General features: G+C 36.9%; 1 protein-coding gene across 3 annotated transcripts in view; it reads left to right on the top strand.

Annotated features, from left to right (window-relative positions):
* Window positions 1–20,598, top strand: part of GABRB2 (gamma-aminobutyric acid type A receptor subunit beta2) — a 240,098-nt gene that overhangs the window by 183,112 nt on the left and 36,388 nt on the right. For all 3 annotated transcript variants that reach the window (XM_032403666.1, XM_032403668.1, XM_032403667.1), the window contains exons 7-9: window positions 11,440–11,577; window positions 13,292–13,444; window positions 16,769–17,013. In XM_032403666.1, the coding sequence (XP_032259557.1) occupies window positions 11,440–11,577; window positions 13,292–13,444; window positions 16,769–17,013 (536 nt within the window). The remainder of the gene's footprint in view (window positions 1–11,439; window positions 11,578–13,291; window positions 13,445–16,768; window positions 17,014–20,598) is intronic.

Below are 20,598 nucleotides of genomic sequence, written 5' to 3'. Positions count from 1 at the left end.
CCACATCAGGCTGCTTGTTTAGCAGGGAGCCTGCTTTTCCCTCTCTCTCGGCCCCTCCTTCTGCTCATGCTCTCATTCTCTCTCTCGCTCTCTCTCTGACAAATAAATAAATAAAATCTTAAAAAAAAAAAAAAAAGAATTTCATACATACACACACACTTAGTCTAAGGAATAAAAATGATTTTTCAAGGTCCCTTATTTATAGTTCTACTATAAAGGAAACAAAATTACTTGTTTTTGGTAGTCCTTAATAATTTAAATTAAAATGAATTATTTGGAGTTTTCCTTAAATTTAACCAAATTTCAGATTAGAGATCCTCTAAAATAGTGACTCAAAGTGTGATCCACAAGGCCACTGAGGGGTTGCTGAGATCCTTTCAGAGTGTCCTCAAGGTTAAAGCTTCCTTCATAATAATTCTATGCCTTTATTAGCTTTTTTCACTTTCATTATTTCAAAATGTACAGTCATGTTTTCTAAAGGCTCCATGAAACAAATTATCACAACCACTGAATGCAGAAGTAAATATGAGAATCCAGCTGTCTTTTGTTAAGCCAACCATTAAAGAAATTTACAAAAATACAAAACAATGCCAGTCTTTTTGTGTGTTTTGTAAAATATAGCTACTATTCATAAAAATCTCATTTATATTAACATGTAAATAAGACCATTATTATTATTTTAAATGAATTAATGAATAAATAGTTTTAAATATCTGTTTTAATTTCTAACATAGTATGTATCAGTAGGTATAATCCACATAAACAAAAGCTTTTGGGAGTTCTCAATAATTTTTTGAATATAAAGGGGTTCTAAGACCAAAAATTTGAGGATTATTATTTAGAACAACTTTATTATTTAGGCATAGAAACTGAGTTCTATGATTTGCCCAAAATTCTACAGCCTGTATGTAGCAGCACCGGGATAGGAACCTAGGTAGCTCTTCTGATTTGGGTTATGCCATATGGCTGAGCCCATAGTATTTATAAATCCAGTTGGAGATTCTCTGAAGCAATGCCCAGCTGCAAGTGTGAATTTTACCCTGGAAATGAAGGTGTATATACCATTCTATGAAGAAAAATGTTTTGTTTCTACAGAACCTAGTGTCCCCTATTAGCTTTTACTAATTTACAATCTACCCCCAAAACTAGTGGATTCAAACAGAAACTATTTATTATTGCTTAGGAAGCTACAGGTGAGCTGGGAGGCTCTGAGCCAGGCTCACACATGCATGTGTGGTTCTCACGCAGACAGGCTTGGACTGGCTGACAACTGTGATGGGGTGAGTGGCCACATGTCCCTCCTTCTCCCCAGGCTATGCAAGGCCTTTCACAGAGTGGCAGCAGGATTCCAAAAGAGAAGGAGAGGGAGCTGCCAAACCCTCACTAGCCCCAGCTTAGAACTGGCTCAATGTTACTTCTTTGATTAAAACAAGGGTCAAGGGCAACTCAGATTCAGGGTGTAGGGAAATACTCTACCTCTTTTTGGGAGGAGCTGCAGAGTCACACTGCAAAAAGGCATTGATACAGTGAGAGGGATGATTACAGACATATTTTGGTGATATTACAGAATAATTTGAAAACAGGGCTTTGAATAGCAGTGTGAGGTAGTAAAAAGAGTTACTGAGGAACTGGACCCTGGTGTTGAAGGGGATTTAGTTCAATTCCCATTTCTGACATTTGAGCAAGTCACTTAACCTCTTTAAATTGTAGTTCCTTCATCTGTAAACTGGGGATAACAGTTTTTGCATCAAAAGGATTAAAGGAGATCATGCTTGGGAAACACATGGGCATCACACAGGAAATGATTTTAAAAGGTTAGCTAGTAGCGCCTTTAAAACTCCCTTGCATCTGATCACCTCACTGAATTCTTTCTGACTCCCCCAAACAAAATAGCAATGCCATATTTAACATGGCCCCCAAGCCTCACTCCTGCTGTTCATATACGCCCGTCACCAAACACAATTCCAGTCCGTCTTGGCAAAAGTACTAATAATCTGGTATTTACCACCTTTCCACTCCAGGTCATGGATACCAATTTGAAAAATGTATGCTCACTGTTTAAATGAGAACTCATCATTGAGTATAGTGTATGGATTCCTTACCAGATAATTTAAATTAAATTTATTTAGTGCTACTACAGGATATTATGCAAGCACAGAAGAAGGCGGCTCACATCTGGAGTTTAAAAGCAGTATGAAGGGGCGCCTGGGTGGCTCAGTCAGTTAAGGCTCTGCCTTCATCTCAGGTCATGATCTATGGAGCCCCGCCTCATTGGGCTCCCTGCTCAGCTGCTCAGCGGGGAGCTTGCTTCTCTCTCTCCAGCTCCCCAACCCCTACTCCGCCTAGTGCTCTCTCTTGCTCTCTCTCAAATAAATAAATAAAATCTTAAAAAAAAATAAAAGCAGTATGAAATTTTTTCTTATTAGTCAAGACACATGTTAACAGTCTGTTTCACAGACCAGCCAGTCATTCAGACTAAAAATTCCTCTGCAAGAACATCCTGTCTGATATCCTTCAATGTGTGAGTCCCCAGCAGAGGCCTGTCACAGTGAAGGTGTGTGAGAGAATGGGTTAAGACAGAGAGGCTCAGACCATTTTCAACATCAGCAAGCTAGGCCTTCACTTTCTCTGTCACCCCTTATGAGAAAGCAGATGGGTTGGTGTAACACTTGATAGCATTTTATTACACAGCTGTGCATATCTCCTAGGCCATTCAGTTGGCCTTGTTAATTTAAATATCTTCCATTATTGCTCTTGAGCTAACAAACTCTTCCATGGGATTAAATCCCCTTGTCACCGGGGAGCACTATTCCATTTGTGCTGTAGGTATTGGCTGCCCCTGGAGGCTATTGTTGCAGTTTGGTTTTCAGAATCTATCAGCCCAGAGAAAGTCATTACCAGAGGCCCATGGCCACTCCAAGAAACTGTTGTTCACCTAAGAATGATAATGTATATTGAAAGTCAGCAACACCAGGAAGTTTCTTTTGACACAATGGCCTTTGTTCCAACTTAGCAGCTGCCTCTTATGGACTGGTACCAACAGCACTGCCTTTCTTTCAGTGACTCTAAAGCTGGTGCATGGGAATTCCACATCCCAAGTCACTAATGATGCCCAGGTTTGCAATCCAACCACCTTGCAATTCAGCAAGTAGCATCTGCTCATCACTCCAGTCTCTCTCAGGAGTGGGATCTGGTGAACCACAGCCTAAGGTTCAGTGCAGCAATCTTGTGTGAGTGCCTTCCTTATTTAAGACCTTTATTAAGAGGACACCAGCCACAGAGAATTATCAGACTTGGTTCTTCACCCTCCAGAGTAGTCTAGTGGCTGAGACCAATACATCCACAAACCTGCTGCTGCAAAACTGGCTGTGACAACTAAATGAGTAGAAATTCAAGCAGAGTGTTGTGAAAACATGAGGAAGAAAAGACAGAAGGATCTTGGGAGAGGTGGAAGTTGAGATGGGCCCTGAAATTGTACAGAAATTCGATATGAGTGGGGAAAATGTTCCAGTTAGCTGAAATCTCTTGGACCAAGGCCTGGAGCCCAAAGGACTACAAAAAAGTATGGGTGGAAGATGGGAGCTTTGGAAGAGGAAGAAGTGTAATAGAAGATGAGGCTGTGAGGTAGATAGAAGCCCCGTGATAGAGTGTTGAATGCCTGAGTGAAGAATTTGCTTTTAAGTCTGGACCTATTGAGAAGGCCATAAAGAAATTTTTCCACAATTTTGTTTTCCATTTTGTCATGTGATTTTTGAGGCATAGAAATGGCACATCAACCTGTTTGTGAATGAAGGGTAAGAGCAGCATGTGTAGCACAGACTAGAAGAGGGGGGCCTGAAGGCTGTTGACTCGTCTATTGAAGAATATAAACAAAAGATGCAGAGATCTGATGCCAGAGTGGACTATCCTTCATCCCAAATGTTCAAATAAAACTGATGTGAATCAGATGTGCAGAAACCGTTCAGACCTGGCTCTGTCTCTCTGTTCTATGCTATTGGTGATTGTAGGCCATAGATTATTGAAGAGAACCAGACTGCTAGAGAGAGACAGCATCAGAAACATCTCCTCTCGTCTCTTACAAGAAAGACAGAGCTGGGAGAAAATATTTCAATCTTGGAGATTATAAAACCTTGGTTCAGGAGAAACATTGTTCATCTCTTGGTCAGGCTAGATGGCGGACATCCCTTGCCTGACTCCCATGGCAAGGTAAATGCCATCCACTCTGCAGCATTCTCCTCATCACTTGCCCTGTGGAGGTGAGTCCATGTGGTAAACACCATCTGCCTCGCCTGGAAGTTTATTAGAACTAGAGAATCCCAGGCTCCACCCACTTAATCCGAGTTTGCTTTGCATTTTTTTTTTCTGTTTTCTCCAAGTTTTTTTTTTTTTTTATTAACATATAAGGTATTATTTTTTCAGGGGTACAGGTCTGTGATTCATCAGTCTTACACAATTCACAGCATTCACCATAGCACATACCCTCCCCAATGTCTATCACCCAGCCACCCCATCCCTCCCACCCCCCACCTCTCCAGCAACCCTCAGTTTGTTTCCTGAGATTAAGAGTCTCTTATGGTTTGCCTCCCTCTCTGGTTTTGTCTTGTTTCATTTTTCCCCCCCTTCCCCTACAATCCTCTGCCTTGTTTCTCAAATTCCACATCTCAGCATAATACCCCCTAGTTCCATCCACATTGTTGCAAATGGCAAGATTTCATTTTTTATGGCTGCATAATACTCCATTATATATATATATATATATATATATATATATATATATATATATACACACACACATATATATACACACACACACACACACCACATCTTCTTTATCCATTCATCTGTCAATGGACATTTTGGCTCTTTCCATAGTTTGGCTATTGTGGACGTTGCTGCTCTAAACATTGGAGTGCAGGTGCCCCTTCGGATTACTACATTTGTATTGCATTTTAATAAGATTTCCAGATCATTTCTGTGCATGTTATATTTGAGAAGTACTGCCCTGTCCTTTTAGCCAATAGGGCTTTGCCTCTTCTATGTTACTTTAGGACTTAGGGCTCATGCATATCGAAGAAACAGGGTTGAGTAGAGGGGAAGAATCCTGGTAACCATAACCCAATTTGTTTATATGGTTCTACACAGAACCATATAGGGAGTTTAAAGCAGTGCCTGTCACATAAGGGCTGTGAAATGTCAGTTGCTATTGTTGTTGTGGCTATTTTTATTATTATAATATAATTATCATCATTATTATTTATTATTAATGATTTCTCTTACCTGGAGCATCAGTTTAATTGCTTGAGCTCTACAAATATAAGGAAGCTTAAGAAACACATCATGGAGTCAAGCTTATAGGAACAGCCACCAGAGCACTCTGCTTCCATACAAAGACAACAAATATTGAGTTTTCCAAAGAAATCCAAAGAGAGAAATTATCTTTAGAGCACAAAATCTGACATTTTACTTGATTATTATCAATTTCATATCCTTTTACAAAAGATTTGAATTTGAAAATGCTAATAACATAAAAAATAGGTTATCTTTGATGTAGGGGTTGAATGCCAGGCCATGCCACTTGGTAATCAAGTCTGACCTACCCTAGGCCGATTATTTTGAACTTTAAGGCTGAGAAATGATTTGATAGCAGAACATTTGTGTCTAGCAGTCCATCTAAAGAGGAGAGTAAAGAATAAGATGCAAGTAAGGAGTCAGAGCAATCACTCAGAGTGTCCTTGGAACACTTTCTTTGCTGAATTTAAAGAGTCGTAGCTGACAAGTGAGTTTCTCTCTCTCTCTTTTGAAAAATCCCCATAACTAATTGGTATTGACGGTATTCAATCTTGCACCTTTGCACAACATACAGGACTCTGTATAGAGGGGCGTCCCTTCTGACTGTGGACTGATAGACTTCTAATTGTGGTCACTGAGTTAGTCAATGAGACAAAATCTTGCTTTCTTGTTGCACATTTGGTCATGCTACTTCCCTGAAATATTTGTCTGCCTTTAAAGGCAATTTGATCTCTGTTGTTATTGCAAATGTTTTTCCTCTCTTCTGGAGACTTTTGGAGGGAAAAAATTTTTTTTAATCCACTAAAGAGCAAGATATGGTTCCAAGGGACTATGTGCCTTCTCAAGTACTTACCTGGTTTTGGGGGAATGTAATAAAGCACCCTAAATTGTGTGAATAGCTCCAGCATTTTATGAAATCATTACACTGTGTGAATATTTTTTATATCCTGAAAAAACAATGTGTCTGGTCAAATACGTGTGGGAAAAGCCAGGGGTAAGTAATATTAAGCAAATTCTTTATTGAGGGATATCCTAAACTGTACTGTGCTAAATGTTTGTGATTTCAAGAGGCTGCCCAAAATATGCAGGTACTCCTAAATACCTTTACTGTGAGGCTCTTTTGCATGAAGCACATCACAGGATTAGTGTTCCCCTGAATGTAAATTAAGTTTTAATTATAGTTACTTATATACTGATAACAGTAACCACATAAAATTTTAAATACTAATAGGAGAGTGACATGCTAAAATTTTTACAATGAGGTGTTCAATTCAAAAAAGCTTTTGAAGTGCTATGATAGTGGGGCACCTGGGTGGCTCAGTCGGTTGAGTGTCTGCCTTTGGCTCAGGTCATGATCCTGGGGTCCTGGGATGGAGCCCTGCATCAAGCTCCCTGCTCAGCAGGGAGCCTGCTTCTCCCTCTCCCTCTGCCACCCCCCCACACATGTGCTCTCTCTCTTTCTCTTGCTCTCACTCTCTCTCTATCTCAAATGGATGAATAAAATCTTTTTTTTTTTTAAGTGCTGTGATAGATACATAAAAGGGCAGAAAATTTGAAATAAGATAGTTCTTAAAAAATCAAAACCATCCGGGGCGCCTGGGTGGCTCAGTCATTAAGCGTCTGCCTTTGGCTCAGGTCATGATCCCAGGGTCCTGGGATCGAGCCCCGCATCGGGCTCCCTGCTCCGTGGGAAGCCTGCTTCTCCCTCTCCCACTCCCCCTGCTTGTGTTCCCTCTCTCGCTGTGTCTCTCTCTGTCAAATAAATAAATAAAATAAAATCAAAAATCAAAACCATCCATGACTAGAGTGGATTGTCCCAATAATACTAGCCCCTAATTCTCAAACATCACCAATTGGTTATGATGATTGAGAATTAACAGTTTAAAGCCACTACAAGGGCGCCTGGGAGGCTCAGTTGGTGAAGCCTCCTACTCTTGATTTTGGCTCAGGTCATGATCTCAGAGTCATGATCTCAGGGTCCTGAGATCTAGACCCACATCCCACTCTGTGCTCAGAGCCAAGGCTCCTTGAGATTCCCTCTCCCTTTGCCCCTCCCTGTGCCCCTCCCCACCCCCACCCCGTGCATGGGTGCGTGTTCACACCCTTCCTCGCACTTTCTCTCTCTCAAGTAAATAAATAAAATCTATAAAGCAACTACAATGTTACTATTGCTATTTGGCTACAATGAAAGACAGAAAATAGATAATTACCCTAGAATGTTTAACAGTCCAATTGGGGAACAAAGTTTAATTAAATAAGAAGAGAACAGTAAGTCACATTAATTTCTCATTAGGAAAAAAGAATGATGGCATTGATAATTAATTTCTTCTAAATGTTCTCACCAGCCCCCACTGTTTAATATCTTGGTATAGGTTCATATTCCCTACACAGTAAAATCCTTCTAAAATGAAATATTTACTTAGTAGATAACAAAATAGACAAGTAGACTGACACTAAAGAGTGAAAAATAACTTTTTAAAATGCCATGTTATGTAATAAGAAATTGTCACAATTGTTAAGAACATGTTCAGTTATTATGTGAATGTTTTTAAAATGGCATTTTTGCCTCTTAGATCTCATATAGTACATATTTTCATCAATATTTAAAAGAAAGCATATCTATCATTCATATCTTATATAAGATTTTAAGTTTACATATTTATTCATCCTGACCAAAAACTTTAACATTTTATACAGTTTTAATTCCTTCAGGTAAATTCCAGTGAATTTATATTTTGGTTTATTCATAGGCCATCTGAATTTATGTGGCTTATGTTTTTAGTGATAACAATACAATATAATTTAATGACTCAGTTTCTGGAATCCCATGAATAAAATATCAAAGATGAATTTAATTTGCAAGACATTAATGAGAAGCTTCAGTACATCTCCTCCTTCTGATATCTTTTAAAAGATATCTAATTATTTTTTACTCATCAGTATTATGAAAACTGTAAAACAATTCAGGTCATATATATTTGCATATGTTTTATTTTTTAATCACTTTGAGAGACTGTTAAATATTTCTTCCAAGAAGATGAAGAAGAAGAAGAGGAGGAGGAAGAGGAGGGGGAGAGAAAGGGGAGGAGGAGGAGGAAGAAGAAGAAAAACTAGGTCTGCTTTCAGTTTATCCTACACAGTATATTGAGTATATTGAGCTGGCTTGTGAACTTGACCACCCTGGCACTGTCATGGATTGTTGGTCATTCATCTTCAAAAATCAGTGAAGCAAGAGCATACATTTGCTTTCCATTGGCAACATTCTACACTTGGTTAAACCAAAACGAAGTCAAGAAGATTGGGATTTTTAAGATCAGCAGTAACCAAGAAGTATTACAATGTGCTGCTCCATTATGTCAGATTCCAAAATCTTAGACATCAAAATAAATTTCAAATGTTTCACTTTCAACTTCCAAATACCTTGGACGGTTCTGTGTCATTGAACACCAAAGGTTCTCATTGTGTAAATACATTCATGTGTTCATGAAATAGAAGCAAAGTGACATGCAACTAAATATGAGTTTATAATTCATTTTAAACAATTCTTATTTGAAAAGAACATATTAGCTAACCTTTTTGAGCATTATCTACCAGGTACTTTTCTAAGCATTTTGTAAGTAACAACTCATTTTTTCCTGCAAAACAACTCTGAAGTAGCTTTTATTGTTGTTGTTATTGTTGTTACAATTTACGGATTTAAAAAATGGAGGACAGAGAGAGGTTAAGCAACTTGCTGAACTATTACATAAAGATAAATACATAATAAAGAACTTTTGGATTTTTCTTAAGGGCTATGTTATCATTGGGTGACTTTTTTTTTAATTCACTCAGAAGATATTTATTTAATACAACTATGTGCCAGGTACTGTATTAGGAGCGAGAGACAGAAGTAAAAACATGATGAATACCTCCACAATGCCAAGCATCTGGATAAGCAACCATCACCCAAATCCACACATGTATTAAATAATTACTGTGTTAATTCAACAATATATCCCAAATGCCTCTCCTCTACCAAGTATTACCTAGAAAGCACTGTTTCAAATAGCTGCCATTTTGACAAAAGTCTATAATCAATAATAATATTTTTACCTATTAAACAATTATTAGGCATCTCCTATACAGCTGTATTGAAATGCTATATATTCCCATGCCTCTGCCTACAGAGAGCTTCTGTGATAAGGTTTGTAGCAATGGACAAGCAAGGTAAAAACTGGGGTAAGGAAGCTGCAGGACCAGAAACGCATTCTTCACTAATTTAGACTTAGTTCTCTATTGGAAATGTTAGAGTTGACTTACTCTCATTCTCTTTTGAAGATGGCAGCATTCAACACTTTTTTTCGCTAGAAAACTATGGACTTCTTGTTTCATAAATACTTTCTTTCATGTTTATACACCATAAATCCAATTTTACAATGCATTTCTAACTAGCTAGCTTGATTCTAAGAGCAAATTGTCCTTCTTTTATTATTTTAAGCTGTTTTATCAAAGGTGGGATTGTCATTGACTAAACAATTTCATAACTGAGAGATGTGTGCAAAAAAACAATGAGATATGGGATTATATTTGAGATGAAGTCCTGGATGGTGAAGATTCCCATAGCCATATTAAGACAGTTGCAATCACAGAAAACAGCAGTTATCCTTTGGGACAGATACCTTAGTTCTTAGGATTAGAGAGAGAATATTAATGGGGTAGATTAATGGAGAATGAGAAGAATCTGTTTACTGTGCCATTCACTTTATACCTGGACTTCCCTTTAAAATTATGAATAAGTTTCTTTTAAATCAAAGTTTCATATGAAGAAAGACATTCTCTAATAAAACAAATGGCTCCAAATGAGATCATGCTAATAAAAATGGTGGTGGTGTATAATCTATTAAATTTTTACAATCTTGATTATAATTTATGATGTTTGCAAGTACACAAGCCTTTTAAAAAATCATTAGCTATTATCTAAAAGCCTATAGTTTTGGAACCAGAAGTTCAATAACTCTTCTAAAAATCTGTATTTCTGCATCAGATAAAGATGGTTGCTCTTATGAGTAAAAAGGAGTGCAGAGTTCTAGAAAAGTTAAGACAATGTCTAGCTGTGCCATGGTTGATGTAGATTCTCAAATCAAGAGCACTGTAATTTTTTGAAAAATAATCCATTTCCACTTTTTTTGAGACTTGACTTGCTCTCTTTGGAAGAAATGTGATTTAATGAAAATTATAAGAGTTAAGAGTGAAAGGATTGGTATTCTAGTCCTGTATTACACTAACTTGTCACACACCAAAAGGCAAAGAACTTACGCAGTCTTAACTTATTTGTTTGTTTGTTTGTTTTGCTTTAAATTGGGGAGCGATATCTGTCCTGCCTACCTCCTAGACTTGTAAAAATTCAACTCTCTGGATGCAAAAGTTCTTTGAAGGGATAAATATGATATACAAATATAATTTATGCTTTGCAAGGGGGATTTTGGGGGTGGGTGTACCATTTATAAATATTAATGTTTACTGGATTTCATTGCATGCTTCCCTGTATTGTTCTGTTTATAATCTAATATGTGCTTATTCATTGCAGTTATTTGGGGGAATATATTTTGGAATTTAGATCTGCTGCAAAATCAAATTTGGACATCATGTCTATAATATTAAAAAATGATGACTCACTTCTTCATAATCACTACTCTTCTGACTTGAAACCAAATATATTGTAATTCAAAAATTTTATATGGGGGGTTTGATAGCATTCAGTACTGCACTGATAACTTAAATGATATTTTTCTCTGCTTTTGTCTTCACTTCGAGTACCATCCAGGGTCATGTAATAATGTGATAATGTTTGAGAAAATGAGATTCATAATCAGATGAACCAAGGTGCAAGTTGGAACTATATACTACTTCCTACTTGCAAGCTGTTAATTTCACTAAACCTTTGCAGCCTCCTGTGGGCCTAATTATACTCCCCTCATGAGACTGTTGGGAAAACTAAATGTGGTGATATATTTCAGGTGCTTAGCAGGATACCTAACACAGAGTAGCCTTTAGCTGTGGCTGTTATCATTAACATAGTTGATCTTTCAAACAAGTATTTTTTCCTGTTTTGTTTTGCTTGTTTTGTGTATCTGTATATATGTGTGTATATGTGTGTGTTTCCTTTTACAGATGGATATACCACTGATGACATTGAGTTTTACTGGCGTGGGGATGATAACGCAGTAACAGGAGTGACAAAGATTGAACTTCCACAGTTCTCTATCGTGGATTACAAACTTATCACCAAGAAGGTTGTTTTTTCCACAGGTTTGTATCAGGGAAGAGGGTTAAGGGAAAAGGGGCTTCCACATATTTTGCAAAAGGGTCCATTGATATCACGACTGGGTCCCAGGGAAGGATGATGAGTAGAAGATTTAGATCTGCTGAAAACCTTCAGAACCCCATCAAGCTCATTGCTCATTTGGGACCCATGCAGTTATTTCCCCGGAGGCACCCGCAACAAAGCCGAGAGGGTTCTTCTATGCCTCCCATCTACCAAGAATGGACTAATGGTTAGAGATAGAATGCAGAAAGAGAAATGAAGACCTGGGTCAGAGTTGTTTCCCCAACTTTATGCATCCTACAGAACTCCTCTTAATCCTTTGAAAAATACTGGGGAGAGCCAAGTCAGTAGGAGAATTCCACATTTTCCTCAAAGATTAAGAATTTCTTAATTTCTTAATTTCCTTACCTCCTGTTTTGGAGCTAAAAGCCCTTCCAGATGTTGAGATTATCCTGATGCTTTCTCCATTGTTACTCTTCTAGCATTGAGGTTTTAGGTTGTCAAATTTGGTTTCATCAGTACAAAATTTTAACAAAAAAGCTCAGGAAAGTAATACTTTGCTACATACTCATTAAGGGAAAAAACAAACAATAAACCCACAGGAATATTTCTTTTTATGTTTTTCTTATTGGAATGAATTCCCCAGGCACAGAAATAGCTAGTACTGTAACTATTCATTTTTAATTGCCCTTCTGCTAAGGACTTAGGCACTTCCTTTCCCTGCAAACTACTTCAAGTAAGAGTTGTATGATTTTGTAAGAATACGAAGCCTCTAGCTTTAAAAAACAAACAACAGAAACTTTTCCTAAATTTGAGGTCTTCTGAATCCCTGAGACTATAGATATGAGTTCATACTTAAAATATTCTTATTTCAATATTATGATACTTACTAGAGCCCAAGATGGCTAGACAGGTTTCTTTCAATATTAGTAAGAATATCACCCCCAAAACACACTATTTATCAATGTGATTTTTTATGTTCTAAGACTATGTTTGGTTACATATCTTGTTTAAAGAGTAATTCCCCAGATCATCAAATCAAAGGACCTAGCTACAGGAATCTGATCCTTTAGTTTTGTCTCCCACAAATATCTTTGAAACCAGTGATTCTCCATCGTTCGGTGAGTCAGAAATCCCCTTAGAACTTTGATGGATTCAATGGAATCAGAAAAATGTGATCCATACATGTGAAAACCACAGAACATTAGGGAGTTGCTGTGTACCTGAAGCCTTGCCATTGATCCCAGACTTACAATAAATTCTAGGGCTTGTGAAGAGATTTCTAAAATATGATCAGACTGTGCAGCCTTATTGTTATATACAAAAACTAAAACAAACAAAAAAATTCTTACAGGATAGTCTTGTTGAGAAACAGCTGAAGGGGAACAAAGGCGCGGTACCAAACTATCTTGTCTTCATAGTTGTAGAGAATGAGTATCTTTGATCGAGTGCCTGAGGCTGAGCAAGGAAGAGCTGGAGTTCTTTTAACTACTCAGGAGTATGAGTGTACTCAACTCTGAGTGACTCTTGCTAATTAAAAGCCCGGTGTTCTCAGACTACTTTTGCAGGAGAAAGTGCCCTTCACCAGGAGCTAAAATTGAATTTAAGAAAGATATACAAACTACTTACTGGCCTTAAAAGGAAAGTATCCTATAAATACTGATTGATAATGATGATGTTCTAAAATTGCCTTTCTAGGTTCCTATCCCAGGTTGTCCCTCAGCTTTAAGCTTAAGAGAAACATTGGTTACTTTATTCTGCAAACATACATGCCTTCCATCCTGATCACTATCCTCTCCTGGGTCTCCTTCTGGATTAATTATGATGCATCAGCTGCAAGAGTGGCATTAGGTAGGCCATTTTCTAACTGCTTATGGAGCTTGACTCTGTGTGCACGCCTGTGTGCATGTGTGTGTGTGTATGCGCATGCACGTCCACTCACATCCTTTCCTTACCCTGGTATTTATGATGCGTGACAAGGCTGGACTGTTCACGTTACAAGAATTTGGCTGTGAGACTTTGGGTTATCTGATTCAGCATTAAATCAATTAAATACAAATTAAAACTCTTTCATGTCAAAATTAGTTAACCATATAGCAGTTGGTAATGAAATTAGTCCCGTCAATTTGATATTTTTATTGAAGCATAGTTCATGTAATATCACTTGATAATTGTTCAATTTGCATCAGTGCTTTCTTACCTGGAAAGAGCTCCCTTCTGTCTTTTTTTTTTTTTTTCTGAGCAGAAGACAAGGAAATGTATTACGCAACTAACAGATAAGCAAAAAGACTTCTAAAGCCTTATTAAGATTTTGGAGTAGCAGGGTAGAGTGCAGAAGACAACAAAGTAAGATTGCTTGGAAATCATCCATAGCATCGCTTATCTTATGCTTGATTTTTTTTCTATTATAACACCAGAGGAAGAGAATAAATTATATTTCATGAACATTTTTATGTTACTAACTTCAGATATAGTAAATTATGATCTTTTACACAATTTTTATTATTTTTAGTTCTGACTAAGCCCTTTAAAATGTTGGGCTGTTAACTTCTTCACTGTGATATCTCAATTCAATCATCACTTCCTTAGAGAAGTCATTCATTTATTCATTCCACAAATATTTGTTGAACACCTACTATGTGCCAAACATACTAGACACTAGAGATAAAGCAGTGCCCTTCTGGAAGATATGTTAGCAGTAAAAAGACAATAAATATATTTTGCTTATAATATGTGAACTGTGTAATACAGTAACTCTATAGAGGGAAATAAGCAAGGTAAGGGTGGGATATGCCAGGAGGTACAGTTTACAATAACTTCATTCAGAAATTATCGATGGAACAAAGACTTCAAGAAGACAGACTCACTTAAATGTCTGGATGGGAATATTCTAACCTATATAAAAATGCCCTGAGATAGGAAAGTGCCAAGGATGTCAGCGAGGTGGCCAGTGAGGTGAATGCAAGAGGGAGTTCAGGGGTCAAGATAATGTTGGGGAGAGGGGACTACAAGATTCTGAAGCAGTTCCAGGGCCATGATAAAGGTTTTGCTTTTATTCTGAGTGAAATTAGAGAGTCACTGAGTGAAGACGTGATATGATTTGATTTCAGATTGAAAGGGGTAACTCTGGCTACTGTGTTAAGATTAGATTGTGGCAGTTCAAGAATGGAAGGGAGAAGTAATGACCTCCTGGACTGAGTCCAGTCCCCTGTGATATATTCTCTTAAAATACTAGAGAACTTCCTTTTGTAGACCAATTGCAGTTATAATTTATATTTATTTGGTTTGTGATGTCCCTTTTCTTCATGGTACTGAAAGATACATTGAAGAAAGGTCCTTATCTAATTTTGCTTCCATTATACCTGTGACATCTCACACAATGAATGGTGTTCAGTAAATATTTGCTGAATAAAGTAATGAATGGAATTTATAAATATCCTCTTATTCCAAAATGAAAATCTACTGTCAATTTAATGTCTGTTACAGGAATAATAAATACATTATTTACTTTTTAAAAGAAATTTGTAAAACGTCTTTTGATGTGAGTAATTTATTACTTGGTCAGAAATATCTTAAAATGAGTTTGAGATAAAAAGCAAAATCAGCACTGTCAGTCTTATAAAATACACGTTGAACAGGATAATCTGCAGTTGAAATAATGAAAAGATAAATGAAACTGGGAAATGTTTCAAAATGACTGATATTATAGAAAAGATACAAAAACTCTAAGACACCTAAAGTAAGAACAGAGTTTTTCTGGCCCTGCTCAGAATCGGACATGCAAATTTATTTTTTCTATAGCTGTTTTATGAGCATGTAGAAAAACAAGACAAAAATTATTATCTTTTTAGAGAAATAAAATTAAATCAGAAAACTTATACTTCCAAAAAATCATAGAAATGAAACTTAACTCAGCTTTCTGAGTCAGAGAGACCCCCATTCAAATGTTGATTATACCATTTCCCATCTGTGTGATCTTGATCTCTGGGCTCTATTTTTACATCACTATTTTGCTACAAAACTGGACCTTGCCATACTCAGGACTCTGGACTTCCAGTGCTTTTACCCGGCATATCTCTATCTATCCTTCCAACTGTAGAGGGAAACTACGTTCACTGTTGGAGATGACCACTCAGGGGGATGAACAATTATAACTTGACCCAGTATGCCATTTCCCATAATCTTATAATGCTTCTATATTATTTATCTGTGCATTACATGCCTAGTTGCCCAATCCAGAAACATGAGGTCTAGACACCTGCCTCTTTGTTACCCATCATTTCCAGCTTTGATGTTTTTATAGTCATTTGTCTATATCATCTGTATAATACATTCGATGATTTCAGTACTATTGTGATTATTTTAATTTATTTTCTCTGTATCACATAGACGATTCTGAAAAACTATTAGCTGGTATTCTTTATTCCTGTCTTGTATGCTTTCCTTCTATCCTCCACACTAGTACCAGATTGATTGTCCTAAACACAATTTGTCCCTTGCTTCCCTGCTTAAAGCGGGTCAAAGGCCCCACCTCACCTTCAGTTTTAAGTTCAGACTCCCCATTAGGCTCTGTATATATGGCTTTCCATTATGAAGGCTTACTTAATCTTCACTCTCCTCTCCGTGCTTCCTGTCATATTCTATAATATACCCCATTCACTTTCTTGAGATGCTTTTGAAGAGCCATGTTCTTTCTCCCCCACACATAAAGCACACCTTTATAAAAGCTCTCTCTACCACACCTTGAGCTCCGGTCCTTGGTTGCTTGGGTATCTCCCACTCATCCTTCAGGACTCAGCTCCAGATTTTATTTCCTGACTTCTCTCCTGCTGCATCACGAGGCTCAACTAGGGTCTTCTCCATATCCTCAATGTTCACCCCATACAGATGTCTGCCATAGCATTTAATTCACATCTCTAGCCCCTCACTAGATATATAACTATAAATATAAAAATGTAAATAAAGGAAAAGTTTCCAAGTGATTAATTTTACTGTAAATTCATTATTTAAATGTGTCTTCAGGGCCTATCACAGCACAGGTATGTAATCAGTACCCAGTAAGTATTTTGTGGTGTATATGAATGAGTGAATGAGTCAATTAATCTTTCCAACTATAATGAAAGCAGCAAGGAAACAGGGACGTTATGATTCTAAATCTGTCATTTTTTTTTTCAGGAATTACAACCGTTCTTACAATGACCACGATCAATACCCACCTGCGGGAGACTCTCCCTAAAATTCCCTATGTGAAGGCCATTGACATGTACCTGATGGGGTGCTTTGTCTTTGTTTTCATGGCCCTTCTGGAATATGCTTTGGTCAACTACATCTTTTTTGGGAGGGGACCCCAACGCCAAAAGAAGGCAGCTGAGAAAGCTGCTAGTGCCAACAATGAGAAGATGCGCCTGGATGTCAACAAGGTAAATTCAGAGGGCAAGCCCTCCTTGCTTCTTAAACTCATAGAAGAATGCCAGCAATATAGGTTAATGGCCTTGTTTAACAAATGAGGAAACCAAGGCCCAGGGAAGAGAATGGGTAGTTTTTCCAAAATCATAAAGTTAATTAGTGATGGAGGGACGATTAGGGCCAAAACTTATGATACAACATTTGGATACCCCTTACCTTAACAATAGGGTTTCCCAAACCATATTCACCTGAGAACTACCCTTGTGACTTTTTCCATATATGAATATAATGTGTACTGTTGTTTACTTTATATTTATTTACAGTTACTTTAAATAACTAACAAAGGAAATTTTATATCACTTAAATCTGTATTACTTGCTGGAAGATAATCTTAAGTGAGAAATATGAAACTATGTTATTAAATTCTAGATATACTAGATGAAGGCTCTGGGCCTGAGCCCATTCTCTGATTTAAAAGGGAGATAAACAAGTACAGAGATGTATTAAAGAGCCACCAGCAACAAATGAAGTCTTTCTCTTTGAAGTCATCAGGAGGATAGAAAGATAAGTGGAGGGGGAAAAAGACTAATTTTTTCCTTCAGTGACAGATAATCACTTAATGCCTTGCACATGTACCACTTAAGATCACTGGAGCACGTGACTATAAGAGACTGCCATCTTGCTTAAGTTACGCATAGTCAAAGAACAGTTTCCATGCAGCTCTAAACCCTGTTTAGTCTTTAAGGCAATGGTTCTCAACCTTGGGTGCCCAATTGACTGACTGGGAGAGCATTAACAAATACTGAAGCCTGATTCCTTTCCCAGAAATTCTTAATGCCTGGACATCATAACTTTTAAAAACTCTTCAAATGTCATTCTAATTTGCAGTCAAGATTTAGAATCTCCATTTTGAGGTTTTTGACAGCAGTCCCAATGCATCCATCCCTTTTTACTACCCAAATGTGACTTCACCTGGCTTCCTCTATCAAACTTTCTGCACTAAACAGAATATTTATAAATGTATTTTCCCATAGTCCAAATTTAAATCCTTCAAAATAGACAAAAAAATAAGGTCTTATTTTAGTATCTGCCATAAATAATGTTTATAAAGTAGTGCATAGTGTTAAATTTAATAAATAGTTCACTGTGATGAAACTAGGAAAACAGTAATACTTTTAAACCATCTGGAATTATTAACCATATCAATTATTATTTAATTGACATTTTAATATTTCTATCTTCAAGTGATTTCCAAGGATAGCACACCATAAATAATCTCTACAGTTGAATTTTATTTGGAGCAAACACAATGAGAGCTTCTAACTCACTAATGTTTTCACATATCCATAGGTCTCATTTTTGGGGGGGGGCTATTCTCTAAGAAAAGGCACTCCTTCCCTGGGAGATGATATTTGTAATGATGCAAATTTTAAGTATGACCTTTAAAAGCTAATGAACCACGGGTCTAGAAAATTGTCAATTTCTTTACAGTACCTGAGTTTTCACTTATTAGAATCTGTCAGTAGATTCCAACCTAGCATTATGGCTCTCTCAAGCTGTCAGACGAAAGAATGCTTTTTAAATCCATTCTATGATTTTTCTGATATTGTAGTGTTAGTTAAATAAACAAACAAACAAATAAGTAAAACTGTCTCATAGGACTGCAGTTTGAAATGATTCTAAATCAATTGCCTAATGAAATGCTGACTTAATAAGATAACATCTGATCTCTTTTAACTTTCATCTACCCTATTTTTTTATGGCAATTTGCATTTAAATGATAAATTTAAGAGCCAGAGAGTGGCAGTTTTATAGCAAACTGAATCTGGAGAGCTTCAGAATTTAAATTCAATGTACTGAGATGAGATAGAGAATGGTTCACTGGGCGAATACCCCACAATGGTAAAAAGCCCATCCTCTTGGCTGAAGTTGGACCTACAATTCAGAGCATAGAATATGAGAGAACAAAAAAGATATCAGAGTTCTTCTAGAACAGTGGTTCTCAAAAACAGGTGATTTTTCCCCCAGAGGATTTTTGACAATGTCTGTAGACATTTTGGATTGTCAAAACTGGGAGGAGGGAATTGTTATTGGTATCTAGTGAATAGAGGCCCAGGATGCTGCCAAACATCCTTCTGTGCTTTGAACAGCTTCCTCATAACAAATAACTATCCAGCCCCAAATGTCGATAATGCTGAGGTTAAAAAACCCTACTGTAATCCAATCCTCTAGTTTCAAACATAGGAAACTGAGGCCCAGAAAAATATAAGATGCTTGTCCTGTTCTTAAATCTCTTAAATACAAGTGGTTTCTCCACTTTCTTCAATCAAGATGTATAATATCAAGACATCAGGAGTTATAATTAGCACAACAGTTCTAAACAAGTATTTTGTAGTCAGTCAGGTCCAGCATTCACCATCCACTTACAGTTGTGTGACAGTACGTAATAAACAAACAAATAAGCAAGCAAGCAAGCAAGCCTCTCTGACCCTTCAGTTTCTTCATCTGTAAAAATGGGGTTAATGCCTCTCTCATAAGTTATTATGAAGATTATTTGTGATCATGTGTAGAGAGGATAACATAGTCCTCAATATATGGTAAATACTCTAAAAGGTAAATACTAATAAAATATTAAAATATTATAAATGATAGGGATTATTACTTTTTAAAGTAAAATTTATAGTCTCCAGACATATTGCCAATGTTTGTGTATTTTACAGTGTAAATATATAGCATATAGGGTGAAATCCCATTCCTAAAAGAGAGTACTATCTGCAGAGGAATGTGTCATGTTAGAAGTTTTAAAGTCAGTGCAAGGAAATAATTTTTCAACAGGTATTAGCTATAAAATCTATAGCAAACCAGCTACAAACTTTATCATTTCTTAGGCCAGAAAACTTAGAGCCATCTTGATTTGATTAAAACAAAAGGTGACCATCTCACATTCCATACTCCCATGGTTTCTTTTTTAACCCAGCATGAAGGATTAGAGATCTACATAGGGCTCTGATTGCACATCACTTTCTTTTGTGTTGGCATATGAATAATGCCACTCTATTTCTTATCAAGAATGTCCCTTCTTTTCAACTGTAATTCTAATTTTTTCTTTTTTTTTTTGTCCTAAAGCTGGGGCACATATAATCAGCTAAGGATTGTTGGATGCTCTGGAAAAATCAGTCACTAGGAGAGGGATTGACCTTTTCAGCTTCTCTTGATGGTTTCCTAGAGACACAGGCAGCATGTCAGATCATCTAAAGTGATTTTTAAACTGGGCTCTGTCCTGAGGTCAGGGAGGGATGAATATGGGAACCCTAGCCAAGTGGGAGCCAACTGTTGCTTCGAGGGCATACTTCCACATTTTTCTAATCTCTGTATTGGTTTCCTGTAAATTTTTAATTTAACAAGAGTATATGCAGCTCTTAAAACAATTCTTATCTTGCCATTTAATTGATGCAAAAACTAAGGCTCTTAAGGAGAGTAAAATACCCAAGGTTACATAACAAAATTAATAAAATTTCTGAGACTTGATCTGGATTTTCCAGTCTATATCTGGTATACATTCTGCTATGCTAGCAAGTACAAAAACAATATAAAATTTA

This window comes from Phoca vitulina, unplaced genomic scaffold, assembly GCF_004348235.1.
Source record: "Phoca vitulina isolate PV1807 unplaced genomic scaffold, GSC_HSeal_1.0 scaffold6, whole genome shotgun sequence".
NCBI classification, from domain to species: Eukaryota; Metazoa; Chordata; class Mammalia; order Carnivora; family Phocidae; genus Phoca; species Phoca vitulina.
The sequence above is the reverse complement of the archived record's forward strand: the minus strand, read 5'-3'. Positions and strand labels throughout refer to the sequence as shown.